Source organism: Lutzomyia longipalpis, chromosome 1, assembly GCF_024334085.1.
Source record: "Lutzomyia longipalpis isolate SR_M1_2022 chromosome 1, ASM2433408v1".
Taxonomy (NCBI): domain Eukaryota; kingdom Metazoa; phylum Arthropoda; class Insecta; order Diptera; family Psychodidae; genus Lutzomyia; species Lutzomyia longipalpis.
Window position 1 is genome coordinate 48627073 of NC_074707.1, and position 14017 is coordinate 48641089.

The window sequence follows — 14017 nt, forward strand, 5'->3', positions numbered from 1 at the left end:
TACTTTTCGTTTTTCCTTCCTTCCTTTCTGTGTCACTTGTAGAAATTCCTTTTGATATTTTATTTAAAAAAAAAAAGTAGAAAGATTTTCATGGGGTTGGTATGTGTGGGATTTCACGAAATTCTTTGCAAAGAAAAGAAAAGTTCTTTTGTGAGTGGAATTTGAAATTTGAGATTTGCCACGCAGCTAGAAGACGTATTGGAGGAGGAAGACATCGAAGGGCTTCTTTGTGTGAAAAGACGCACATTCTCAACAAAGGTAGGTCAGCTGCGTGGTGGTGAATTGCAAATTTCAGATTTACACAGAAATCACATTTTATAATTTTTTTTTTGGGTGGATATTGGCTTGAGAATAATTTTCAATTTTTTTGTGATTTCCTAATGGGAAATTTTAAGGAGTTTTTGTTAAAGAAATGAAAGCTTTTTAGGCGTTTGAGTGTTAAAGATTCTTTAATTGGGGTATTTTGTGCAAGAGAATTTAAAGAATTTATTGATCATAAATTTAGTACTTTAAGACTTTTTATTCCAAACACATTTTGCGCTATAAAAGAATATTATTTGGGCTTATAAATATGTTTTGAATACCATAAAAATAAAAGACAGATAAGAAAAAAAAAGGATTTCAAGAACAATTCATAATTTAGAATAAAATATTGTTCTAAAAGCGAATTGAAAAATTCTCAAGACAAAGTTTAAAAAAATTTAAATAAGGAATAAAAGAATATTATTTGAAAATTAATTTCGATTTTCATATTACAAAAAAAATATATTAACATAACCTAGTTAAAAAAAAATCATAGAAACAAAATATTAATCCGTTCTAACACATTTTAGTAATTTTGCATGCCATAGAAATAAATCTTTTAATGTTTAAGCCGTAGAATTTTATTAATTATTTATTGACGTTTCCCACTAACAATTTTCCTTCCTTCTTGCGATTGAATTTTGTTGTTTATATTTTTTTTTATTGAAAAATAATTATTCTAAAAAATTAAATTTGGAATGTGAATCTGTTTGTTTTTGCGCTGTTTTTTTTTTTTTTTTAATTACCTACCATCAGTTTTATGCTGCACGTTTAAAGCATACATGTTGTGCCAATTAAAAAATTCCTTTAGTTGTTTGTTTTTGAAATTAGAAAAATGTGCAGTTTTTTTTTGAAATTCAACAAAAAAACATTTTTTCTTCAAATTTAATTCAAACTTTTATTTATCATTTTGCGGAATCTGAAAGAAGGATGGAATATAAAAAAAGAGAGAGGGAGATGAAATTGTGGATAAAAGAGAGAGAGAGAGAGATGTGAGAGGCAAATAAAACAAACAGTTCCAGAAGACAGAGAGATCGTGGAAGATCGCGTAATTTGTGAGATCGCGTAAGAAAGATTGCAAGAAAGACATAGAGAAAAAAAACAAAAAGATCCTTTAAGAAGAAAGATCCCGTAGAGCTCATCAAATCACATTATTTGTTTACTTATGCTCGCTATCCCCTCCTCATTTCTCCCCACGTTTAGGTACCACATACACCACGTCCATTGACGAGTGAAGATTTTCAAGCAATGATCCCGGCCCATTTTATCAGTGGAGGCGCCCCGGCCCATGTTGAAGTAATTGAAAATGAGCATGGGCCAACGGTGACGGTGACGGTGAAAAAGGGCATCCCGGATATGCCAATGCTCCCGCCGGCGCCCACAGAATTGGGCAAAGTCACTGAAACTATTACAAAGTCAACATTCACGGAGACTGTCATGACACGGGTCACAGACAATCGTTTAGCTGAGCCACTCATCAGTGAGGTGATTATTTCATGATGACCTACCTACGAAGAAGAAAAAAAAAAGATAAAAAAGTGAAAAAATAGAAGATGTATTTTTTGTGTTTCACAGGAACGGTTGGGGCGAGTTGTGTTTGCTTTATTTTATTTTGTTTTTTAATTGTTTTTTTTTTATTCACTAAAAACAAGGAAAGGGTGGTTGGGTTATGACTCATTTGAGAGCTTAAGAAGTGTTCAGGATTTATCAGGAAGTCCATAAAATTCTAAATAAAAAAAGGAATTAATCTGGAACATTTGGAGACCTGATGAAAGTTAAGAGAAAGCCGAAAGCTACGAAGAAATATGCTGTAATATTATTCTCAGGAAATGAATTGAACATTGAGACTATTCTCAAAGGCTCTGAATCAAAATTAATCGGGAAATCCATAAAAAAAATAAAGGATTTTTATTAATTTATGAGCCTGATTAAGATTAACAGGAAGCCTGAAAATTATTACATTTAACATCTGAATTAAAAATTGGAAGGACATGAATTAAAAATTCACCACAAGTTTAATTTAAACAGGATGATTAACAAAAGAAAATCACAGAAGTCCTTAAGGATCTTCCTTTAATAAAAGAGAATTTAAGGACTTAAAGGCTCAAAAATCATAAATATTATTTGAGATTTTTAACGAATTAAAAATCTCTTGTAGTTTATGGACAAATTATGGTCAGAAGAAACGGAACGAATGACTTTTAAAGCTTCTTTTAAGCTTTTAATCCCCGATAAATCATTCGATTACATGACTTTGGCACAATGCAAAGTAGAATAGTCAGTTGGCTTAAGTTTTATCATTTTATCGTTTACAATTCCCACCCTCAGAGCTTTCTAAAGAAAGGAGAAAAGACAAAAAAAAAAATATTATTTTAAAGAATAAAAGAAAAAATGTTTGAGAAGTTTTGTAAATAATTATTCTGAATTAATTTAAGAGAGATTAAAGCTCTTTCATTTAATGATTTTCCAGGTTTTTCGTCGGTTAAATTGGGGTTCTAAAGTAGCCACTGAAGAAGGCTCCGAACGGGGTCGAAAGCTCTGAAAAACGTGAGGTTTTCTAGGTGAGAACCCCCATTTAACTGACGAAAAACCCGAAAAATCATTATTGTCGCTACACGTCAGAAAATCACTTCTCTTTCATTTAATTTATTTTTATATTTTTGAAGCTTTGAGAACTTTTATAAAATTGCATATTAAGCAAATTTCCTTTAAAAAATGAACTCTATTCTTTTTTGCATGGCTTTATGGAGGAAATAAGAGTAATTTAAACGTCACAGTCTTGATCGTCCTTTTATTTAAATCTTAAATGTGGGTACTTAATCCTAGATGCTGGATGAGGTCTTTTTTAGTAAACACAAAGAACAAGGAAAATCATTGAAAAAAAATCGGTTTGAAAAATATATTTTTACGTTAAAAACTTTCGAAGATGCTCAAAGTTTTCCCAGAAAAGCTTTCAAAGACATTTTATTTCCTCAATCCAAAAGATTCTTCTTCATCAAAGATCTCTATAAAGACTTTTTCATCATTAAACAAAAACTTTTAAGAATTTTGTTCTATTTTATTCCCTTTTGTATTTCGAAGATGATTTTCTACTTCATCAGGTTTTCGATGAAAATAAAAAAAGAAAATAAATCAGGGAACTTGAACACTTCTTGAGCACATGAAAATAAATTAAAAGCGTCAGAAAAATCAGGAATTTGAAACATTTTTCCTGAAAAAAAAAAAGCTTTTCTTCATTATTGATTTTATTTCATAGAGTTGACGTCATTTTAATCATCATTTATTTGTTTGTTGAGAAAAAAATTAAGCACATTTTAGCATTTTTTGTGTGTTATATATTTATTAATCATTCCTTATCACTGCATTTCCCACCACACCACACACACTCACCTGTCACACATTTATTCTCCTTAAGAAAATTTTATCGCATTTACAGTGAAAACTTTTGAACACGTCACACGTAGTAAATTTTTGTTTTGTCTTTCATTAGAATTTCAATAGTTTCTAGTTAGTCATTGTTTGAAGAGCATTTTGCCGGAAGATTCAGAAAAGCATGTTTGTTGTTTTATTTATTTTTTTTGCAAGTAGATGTTAAAGTAGAAGTTGCTGAAAGAGAATAATTTTAATCACGTTTAGTTATGGGCAAATTATTGTATTAATTTGTGCATTGTTTGAAATTCATTTTACTACACATTTTCGTACTACTACTACCAAACTTTTAGAATGGGGATTAGCAGAGAGAGAGAGAGAGAAAATATTGATAAAACATGATGTCATTTTGGGTTTGTTTAAATGTTTCATTGGGGGTAGAAAGAATTTATCAACAAAAGCATTTTGGTTCTTGGTGAGAATTTTATTTAAATATTTGTGGGTTTCATTCAATTTATTCTCTGATTTTCCCTCACATGAGGGTTGGTTTTCCATCCTATTTCCTTTTTGGGGGGATTTTCCGAAGGGAACAGCGTCAATAAACCTTCTGAAATTCTTGCCTTTTGCTTTGGGGAAAACCTCACAAAATTCTTCTTTGGACATTGATGGGGGGAGGGTAGTATTTGAAGAGGGGGATTCCAAAGAGGGCGGGGATGACGCCACATCTACAATTAAAATGGGGTTAAATGACACACAGACACTTTTATCAATTAAAACGAAAATCTTATCATTTTTTTTTTCTACTTATTTATCATCATCACAATTTTATTATTTCTCATTTATTCTGTGTGTGCGTGACTTTTATGTTACAAACATTCATTTTATTGTTATTCATTGGTGTTGAGCAAATTGTGATTAATTTTTTATCACCAAAAATTCACGGATTTTTTGCTCATTTTCTCAATGATTTTTTTACTTTGATTTATTTTTCAGCTTTAATATTTTTTTTTTTTGTAATTAATCTTTCACTTTCAGATCTCTCTGACACGTGTTTTATTATTTTTTTTTATTATTTATTTTTCTCTCCCTTCTCTTTATCCTCAAATCACATCCTTCTCCGCTTTCATCTCATTATTTTTTTTATTAATTTTTTTAAGTTTTATCAGTTAACATGATATAAGGGCATGATGGTTTAATTAACTAAACGCAATACGATGTAGTTTTAAGTAGGAATGCGAAGCACACTGAATGAAGTCTTGCAAAAAGAATGCATTTTGTTAATTAACTGATTGACATTTATGCAAATTTATGGCATGTGGATTACTAAAATGTACAATTTACTAATTTAAAATTTATTTTTTCTACAAATTAAAAGGTTTGTAGAGATTTAGGGGTTGAGGATTTATTTTAGTAAAAAAAATGGTGGGAAAATGAGTTCCACTATATTTATCTTTAAGAATTTTAAAGATTCTCGTTTCATACAAATTTTTGAAATTTTTAGAACATTAAAACAATAAAATTTCTTCAATGAAATGTTAAAGCTCATCCCCAATTTTGAGAAAGCTTAAAGGACTTTAAGAAGAAGCTAAGAAAGTCTATAAAACTGTCTTAGCTCGGAAAAAGTCAAAAACTTTTTAGCGAAATATAAAATCCAATAATTGGTTATATTCTACGACTAAGAAATTCTTAAAATTGTTGAAATTTAAAAACAAATTCTTGAAATTTTTAAGATTTTTTGTTTGGAGAACAGGACCCAATATTTCAGGAATTAATAAATAAAAGTTTTAAACTTTTATTCCACCCAAATAAGAAAAATTTAAGGTATCAGCAAAATTAGTTCTTTTCTGCGACCAAAAAATCTTTAAATTTTAACAATTTCAAGGATTTCTTTGTCGCTGAGTACAACCAATTGGTAAAATTCACTAGTTAGACAGACTTAAGATTCCTTTAGTCAGACTTAAGTTTTCTTAAGAATGTCTCAAGTTTTTATAAGATTTTTTTTAAAAATATTTCTTAAGAAAAAACTTAAAGATTTCTTGAGAAAAATTTAAAATTTTTAAGTTTTCTGCAGCGAAACTTAAGATTTCTTAATAAATAAATCGAGTAAAATGCAAGTTTTTTTTTTAAATGATTTTTCAAGTGCTTTTTACAAATTTCGATGCTCGAAGCCGAATAGAAAAGAAGAAGTTTAAAAAATTTGTAAGAAAAGTTAAGTTTTTCTTAAGGAATCTCAAGTCTGTCTGACTAGTGAATTTCACCTAATATTTATATTTTTTCTTTCTCAATTTTATTGTTTGTTTAATTAATTTTCTTTATTGAAATTTTTGAAAAATATTTATTTTAATTTTTAAACAAAGAAACTTGTGTCTGTATTTAAAGTTTTAATGATTTGTTTAAGTTTTGGAAGGTAAAAAGAAAACAATTAAAAGTTTCAAAAGAAAACCTTTCCTTGGCTTCTAGGACGTGAAGCTGCCCAAGAATCAGGGTTCTCTGGGATTCAGCATAATTGGCGGAACTGATCATTCCTGCGTTCCATTTGGAGCTCATGAACCTGGAATATTTATTTCACACGTAAGGATTATTAGGAATTTTTCGAAGATTCTTTTTTGACACAAAATAAAAATATCTTCAGGTTGTTCCTGGCGGGATTGCCTCTCAATCGGGCAAGATCCGAATGGGTGATAGGATACTGAAAGTCAATGGGACAGATGTTACGCAAGCGACGCACCAGGAAGCCGTAATGGAGCTCCTACGTCCTGGGGATGAAATTATCCTTACAATTCAACATGATCCACTTCCAATTGGCTTCCAGGTAGGTTTATTTGCTTTGAAGTTTATAAGATTCCGTCTTGAGCAATGCGTTTGGTCTTTTTTCTTTTCTATTTTAAATATTGTTGCAATTTTATTGAGTCTATTTCTTGCTGTTGGAGAGGAGATTTAGTTGTGATTCTGTCAAAAAAATCTGTTTTTATTTTTGCAGAAAAATCTGTCTATATTATTTAAAAAAAAACTCTAAAATTAAAAAATATAAAAGATTATTAAAATGAGACAAAAGAATGAATCACAACTAGTGGAAGCTTTTTGGTTCTTCTTACACAATATTCTTTTGCAAAACTTTTGAATAACTCTGCAGGGGAATTTAAAAAAAAATTTCTTAAATATTTTTAATATTAATGATTTTTATTTTAAATTTTTGTTTCTTCTCAATATTTTGCAATGTGCTTTTTACAACACAAATTTTTCGTTTTTTATCACAAATGCAAGCAATGCGATATAGAAATATTAAAGCCGGAGGTATGTAGCTGCTTGACCAGCATTTTCATCAACAAAAAATTGCCCTAATTATTTAGAAGAAATAAATTCTTTTTCTTTAATCTAAATCTAAAAAAAAAGTAATCAAAAGAAATTCATAAAGGCTGAAATTCTGGTTTTAAACTAAATTAAAAGATAAAAAATCTAATTCTTAAAAATATCCAAAATAAGAATTAAAAGTAAAAAATGAATTTTTAAATTAGAATTGAAGCCACAAAATCTGTTAGAGGAAATAGAATTGTGTGAATTGAGATTTCTTTAATTTTGTTCTTCGCAGCAAATAATCTTGGTGAAGGCCGAAGGTGAACGTTTAGGGATGCACATTAAGGGTGGCATGAATGGTCAGAAAGGGAATCCCCTTGATCCATCAGATGAGGGTGTCTTTGTCTCCAAAATCAATTCCAGTGGTGCTGCAAGGCGAGATGGTCGATTAAAGGTAAGTTTAAATCGGCGAAAACTCATTAAAAAATGATGAAAAATTGATTAAAAAATCATTTTAATGATTTTTCGGATGTGTTTAAAACTTTCATCAGGTCTTTGGAAAAAGGAAACGATTTGAATTTTAAGAATAAATAAGAATAAAAATATTAAAAGTCAGCGAGGAAATTTCAATACAATTTTTACATCATTTAATATTTATCCTTCATAAAAAAACTAATAATTAAAAAAATAAAATTAATTAATTTAAAAAATTAATTTCAAATGAAATTTCGATTAGGTTTTTTTTTATATTTATTCCCTTAATCTGTTCTTTTAAAACTCCTTCATCCAGGCTCTATTAAATTCTAAATTAAAGAAAAATTAAATTCTTAAAAAATAATTTCAAATAAAAGTCAACAATCGGAACAATTGGAAAATAGCTGAATTTCAAAAAAAAGAATTAAAAAAATAAGTTAGCACAATTTAAGAAAAGAAATTAAAGATTGGCGGGAAAATATAAGTAGTTACAATTTTTAAATTTATCCTTCAGAAAAAAATTAATTAATATAAAAAAAATCAAAATTTATTTAAAAAAAATTATTTTTAGCGACGTTTTGATAAAATTTATTAAGAGTCTATTCGCTTCAACAGTTTTTTTTTGAAATTTTGACTAAATTCTTTATTATCTAATAACCTTTCGGGCTTCTTCAACCCCTTCATCAGGTCTTCAAAATTAAAGAATAATTTTTTCATAAAAAAATCATTTTAAATAAAAATCTCGCAATGAATGAGAAATCTTCAATATAATATGTTAATTTGTTAATTAATTAATTCCAAACAAAGGTTGGAATGAGAATTCTGGAAGTGAATGGTACTTCCCTGCTTGGAGCTTCTCATCAGGAGGCCGTTGATTCATTGAGAGCGGCTGGCAATGAGCTTTACTTGATTGTCTGCAAGGGTTACGATAAATCCGCCTTGATTCACGGGGTTGGTATGACAGGTAGTACAGGGAGGCGTTTGGGATCGAGAGCATCGGAAACGGGCTCTGAATTGAGTCAGAGTATTTCCAGTTTAGATCGTGAAGATGAGGATTTAGCATCACAGCAGCAAAATCTTGTTGTAAGTCCACGGAAGCTTTTTTTTTTGTCGAGTGTTGATAGAAAAAAGAAATATAAAGAAGAAAACTTTCATTGATTCCCAGGATTCTGAAGTATTCAGTGATACAATTGAGAAGATAAAATCCCTGCAGGTTGCGGAGGTGGAGGATAAATCTCAACCACCCAATGAATTGGCGCTCGTGAATTCAACACCAAGTGATTTGGTATTGATGAAGGAGAAGAGTACCCCTGAAAAGGTTTGTTGAGGAGAAAAAAAAAAGCTTTTCAAATGCGGCCATTTTAACAAATAAATAAATATTCTTTGTGTTAAGGTTCTGGATATTGTACGAGCAGCTGAATCCCTGGCACTTGGTGGGAATGCTGATGTACCGCCTGAAGTGCAAATTGAAGCTCATCACGATGACAAGAAGCAGAAGACCACAACTATTGTCATGTCAAAGCACACACTTGACACACAACCACAGGTATGTTGAATCTCCTCTTCTCTTTATCCTTTTTTCTGTGTGTGCCATTGCAAAACAAATTGATAAAATCCTCACAAAAATCCTCATTACAAAATCCTAACCCAGAGAGTGTTTGATTTGATTTATTTGAAGAGCAAAAGATACTTCGAAAGCTTCTAAAGCTCTAAAGAAGGAGTCCAAATTCAAGCACTTTTTTTATCTGTGTTTCCTCTGTGTTTTGTGATTAATTAAAAAATAAATAAATGTGAATCCTCCTCCTTAGATATTCCTTATCTCCTTCCCAAAAAGTTTCTTTACACTGTATTTTAGTTGATATAAAAATTTGCCAAATTATTGCATTAAATCATTAAAAATGCCGTGCAATGTGTATTGAGAAGTTATTCTTTATTATTCTTGTGACAAATTTATTGTGTGCATTTCAATTGATGTACCCTGTGCAGGTTGCAAATGTAGAAAATAAATTATTATTTGTTTAGTTTCTCTACAGGTTGTCCCAAAAAATCTATGTCTGTTAAAGAAAAATCTTTCATTCTTGAAGAAATAATTTAATTTGAAGACAATTTTGTGAGCTTTCAAACGATTTTATGGTAGAGTTAATTGGTGAAAGAGAAATTCTAAAAATTAAATTTTTCGCTGAGTTTTTTTCACCTTTCTAGTCTCATTTGGTTTTAAAAGGATTTAGTGGTTTTAATTAATATATAAGGGCTAGAAAATATTTTTTTAAAGTATTACAGAACAAAATTATAGTAAAGGAATTAGAAATAAATAAAATCTGAAAATCATAAAATCATAAAACTTTCGTAGCTGATTTAAAAAATTTTTTTTCCTTAAATATTCTAAAAACATTTAAAGATAAATCTAACCTCTTCTTAGAGCCAATATTATTTATTTACAGTGGAACCCCAGTACAACGACCACTTGGTTATACTACTCTCGCGCATTGAAAATAATGAGTGTGAAGAGTACATCCGAGTGGTCGTTGTACTGGGGTCCCACTGTATTTATTACTTATTTAATTGAAGGAGGGGTTGCCATCATTGTGAGCCAATATTTATTAGATGAATTCGTTAAGCAAAACACTTGCAAAACAAATATATTGTTATGCAGAATAAAATAAAATAAAATTATTTAATTGAAATTATTAGAAATAAATTATTTAATAATTCAAATTATTTTTGAATAAAATTTTTCTTCTAAAGTTCTTTTCCTTTCAAATCAGTTTAGACAATGGATAATATTCACTAGTTAGACAAACTTAATATTCCTTAAGAAAGATTTAAGTTTTCTGAAGATTCTTTAAGTTTATTTTAAGGATTTCTCAAGTTTTCAAAAATTTTCTTAAGATTCTTTAAGAAAAAACTTAAGAATTCCTAAGAAAAATTAAGGATTCTTAAACTTCTTTAGCAAATCTTAAAATTTCTTAAGGAAATTGAGCAAAATAAAATCTTAAGCTTCGTTTAAGAAAACTTAAAAATTTAAAATTTTTTTTTAGGAAATCTTAAGATTTTTCATAAGTCTTAAAAAAAATTATGAAAATTTAAGTCATTCTTAAGAAATCTTAAATCTGACTGAATAGTGAATTTCATCCAATTAGTTTTGAAATGTAGTGTATGCCCATAGATTTCGGGACACCCTGTAGCAGATATGATGAAATGTTGCAGAAGAAAAAATTCTTATTTATTGTTTTGCAAAAAGAAATTGTTTGCTGATTTATTTTATAAGTCTTGTTCTATTTATTTATTACTGCTTTAGTGTGTGATTTAGTTTATATTTTTTTAAGTGTTTATATATTTTTATAAGTTTTGTAAAAATGTTTTTTTTTCATTCTCTGAGTGTTGTGTTCTCTGGAGGTTTGTTTTATTTATTTTTTCTTCTCCATGTTGTGCATCCTCAATGCGAGGTTGACAAGCCATAAAAGAGATAGGGAAAAAAGGGAATTAATTGAGTATTTTTCATTCTTTTTCTTTGAACTTGTTGGACTTTTTTTTGTAGCGAAATCGTTGCCGTTTATCAACAACATTTAGAATATAAGTTTCTAGTTAGTATAAATGGATTTGATTTAAGGACAACAGGCGAGGGGTATTGTGTTATAGCTAATTAAATATTTTCTTCTAGGTTGGGAAAGTTTTTTTTCTCTTTATATTCTTTAGGGCATTTTGTTGTTAAGTTTTGAAGAAGAAAAGCATGTGATTTTTTTTTAGTTGTTACTACTTAATAATTCCTCCAAATGTGAAAATTTTTGGCGCATGAAACGTTTTCTTTATTAGTTTAAAAAAAAATAAAGGGCAAAGCAAGTTTAACCTAAAATGTTTCTAAAGAGAATGATATATTTTTTAAAGTAAAAATTGAGTATAAAACAAAAATTAGTCGATGTAGTAAAATAGCTGTCGTGCTCGCTATTTTCTTTGGAAAGTCTTTTAAAAAAAATACTATCGTGTTTAAAAAAAAAAATAAAACTAGAATTTGAAAAAAAATATTTTTCTCTATTTTGCCGTTCCAGACATCGGCCAAAAATCGTCCCTAACTAATGGTAACAGTTTACAAGACTGAACTAATTAATTTATTTATATAGAAAAAAAAGAACAATGTGACAAGCACTTTAGTTTAATGTCTTAAGATTGTGGAAAAGGTTTATTATAATAATAAAGTGATTGAGAATTTTTTTTTCTAAGCCAGTTTATCTCTAAAACTAATCAAGGATGTAACACACAGGGTGTATTTAGGGTCTGTTTTGATTAATTTTCTTTGAATTTTGGATCTTTTAAACGTTGTTTGAATAAAGTTTGAATTTTCCTAATAATATATTTTTTTTAGGAATTCTTGTTTATTTAATAAAAAAAAATCTGGAATATTTTATAATCAGTTAGGAAGAAGCTCAAAAAAATGTTAAGAGAAAATTTTTGCAACAGACTCATAAATTCAAACCGTGTTGTTTATCCCCTCTTACTCTTCCTTATATTCACTCAATTAAATCTTACTTAGAACAATTCTTTTAGAAAAAAAATTGATAATACTTTTAATTTTTAACTAATCAACAATTTAAAAAAAAGGAAACAAATCCCAAATAGGTTCCTCCTATTGTTAAAAACTGCCATTATTTTTTGTATAAAATCTGTACACAATTTTACAAATAAAATGATACATCTCAATGACAATTGACAGAACAATCTTTAACAAAAAATAAATTTAATAACAAAAAAATTAATCACACACCCGCCCTAAAATGATAATAAAAAAATAGAAAACAAGTTTAAAAAAAAAAAGAAAAATTATTTATGTTCAAGAAATAAAAGTTTTTACGTTAATTTCAGAAAAAAAGAAATATTTATGCGATATAGTGGATTCCTTTTGTCCCTGTATTGACTCTAAAGTAAACAAAAATAAATAAATAAAAATGGGATGTACTAAAACTCTTTAAAAAAAAACCAATTCCTTGGACCAAAAAATAAATGTGTAAAGAAAAAAACTTGAGGAAAAACTTTTAAGTAAAAAATGGTGTATATTTTTATCTATTGATGTCTCAAAATGATAAAAAAAAATGTTAACTGTCTCAAAATGGAAATTTCTGTCTCTCACTGTGAATCAATGGAAATTTAAAAGGAAAATCTCTTTGAAAGAAAAAAAATATCAAACAAGCACAAAAAAATGTAAAATAATCTCCCTTCCTAAAAAAAATAATAAATTGGTCCATATTTTATCGGAAAAAAAGTATCTCTGTTGTACAAATTTGTCTGAAAGTATTTAGTGTTGAATGTTGTAACAATTCAAGAATGCAGAATGAAGGTTTAAAAAAAATTAGGGGTTGATTCTGCTGAAATTCTTTTCTTTTTTTTAGCACGAATTTTGTCAATTTTTTTTTTAAATCTTTGTTAAAGAATTCTTTAAAAAAAGACGCATCTCACTAATTGAATGAAAAAAAATCTTTAATTCTTAAAAGTTCTTTTAAACTATTCGTAATAATTCAAAAATATAAAACACATAACGAAGAAAATAAATTATTTAAAACAGAATCAATCTCTCTACTTTCATTTTAACAAACTTTCTTTATTCATTCTAAGAAATTGAATTTTTCTTTATGCAAAAATAGAACAATTTTCAGAGAAAATACCTTCAAAATTTTCCCTTTTTTCCTGGTTAAAAAAGAAATTTAAATCATTTAGATAAAATTGAAAGAAAAATGAAAAAAAAAAGAAATGATTGGATTTGATGTTCCCGACTATGTATAAATGTAATTTAATTGTTAAACGTGAAGGGAAAATTAAGAAGAAAAATAAGAAGTAATTTAAAAAGAAAAATTTCAATGGTTTCCCAAAAAAAAAAACAACAAATAATTGATATTTTAATTCAATTGTTATGAATATTATTGGAGAAAAAAAATGATCAGAGGTGTATGAAAAAAAAAGGTTTAAAGCAATTCGTTGTTCTTTTAGTTAAGGGTAAAAAAAATTAGTAAATGGTTAAAACATGAAGAAGAAATATTAGTTTATTGAACAGTTAACTTGTAATTATTGAGAGACGCAGAAATTTTAATTTTTAATTTTAGTAAGAAATGAGAAAATTCTTAGCTTATGGGGGTGAGTTTAAGTAGTGGAGGATTTTTTCTTTCATTTTGTGCGGCGGAGGAATTACTGAGAACATGAAATATATTTATAAAAGAAATATTTTTAAAGAATTACCAAAACCTTGGCAATTTTATTTACTTTCTTTTTGAATTATTTTTTAATTTTTACAAATTAAAAATGTTTTTTTAAGGTGAGGAAAAAACCTTTTTAGGGGTGTATGCTTATGCTCAGACATTTAGGAAAGTTCTTTAAAATGTATTTTTTAATAAAAACAAAAATTAGTTTTTTTTTAAAGTTTCTTCATATTTTTATTTGAAAAAAAAAATGATTTTATGGCACCGTAGACACATTAATTTGACAAAAAATCACTTTTTGTATCGCAATGATTCAATCCCATTTGCTTAAAAAAATACGTAAAATTATTTTAAAAAAAATTTTAGGTAAGCGTTTGGGATTGGATATTGGGCGA

General features: G+C 28.1%; 3 protein-coding genes across 15 annotated transcripts in view; 2 read left to right on the top strand and 1 right to left on the bottom strand.

Annotated features, from left to right (window-relative positions):
* The window catches only part of LOC129787983 (protein Peter pan), a 1185971-nt gene that overhangs the window by 857819 nt on the left and 314135 nt on the right, over positions 1-14017 (top strand). The gene's annotated exons all lie outside the window — the stretch shown is intronic.
* The window catches only part of LOC129787980 (L-dopachrome tautomerase yellow-f2-like), a 1067766-nt gene that overhangs the window by 857819 nt on the left and 195930 nt on the right, over positions 1-14017 (bottom strand). The window lies entirely within an intron of this gene.
* Positions 1-14017, top strand: part of LOC129787932 (protein lap4) — a 107607-nt gene that overhangs the window by 67888 nt on the left and 25702 nt on the right. For 9 of the 13 annotated variants that reach the window (XM_055823780.1, XM_055823777.1, XM_055823779.1 and 6 more), the window contains 7 exons: positions 1507-1788; positions 6133-6243; positions 6305-6484; positions 7262-7420; positions 8248-8523; positions 8606-8758; positions 8834-8986. In XM_055823780.1, the coding sequence (XP_055679755.1) occupies positions 1507-1788; positions 6133-6243; positions 6305-6484; positions 7262-7420; positions 8248-8523; positions 8606-8758; positions 8834-8986 (1314 nt within the window). The remainder of the gene's footprint in view (positions 1-1506; positions 1789-6132; positions 6244-6304; positions 6485-7261; positions 7421-8247; positions 8524-8605; positions 8759-8833; positions 8987-14017) is intronic. The other 4 variants (XM_055823783.1, XM_055823782.1, XM_055823784.1 and 1 more) reach the window with 1 other exon arrangement.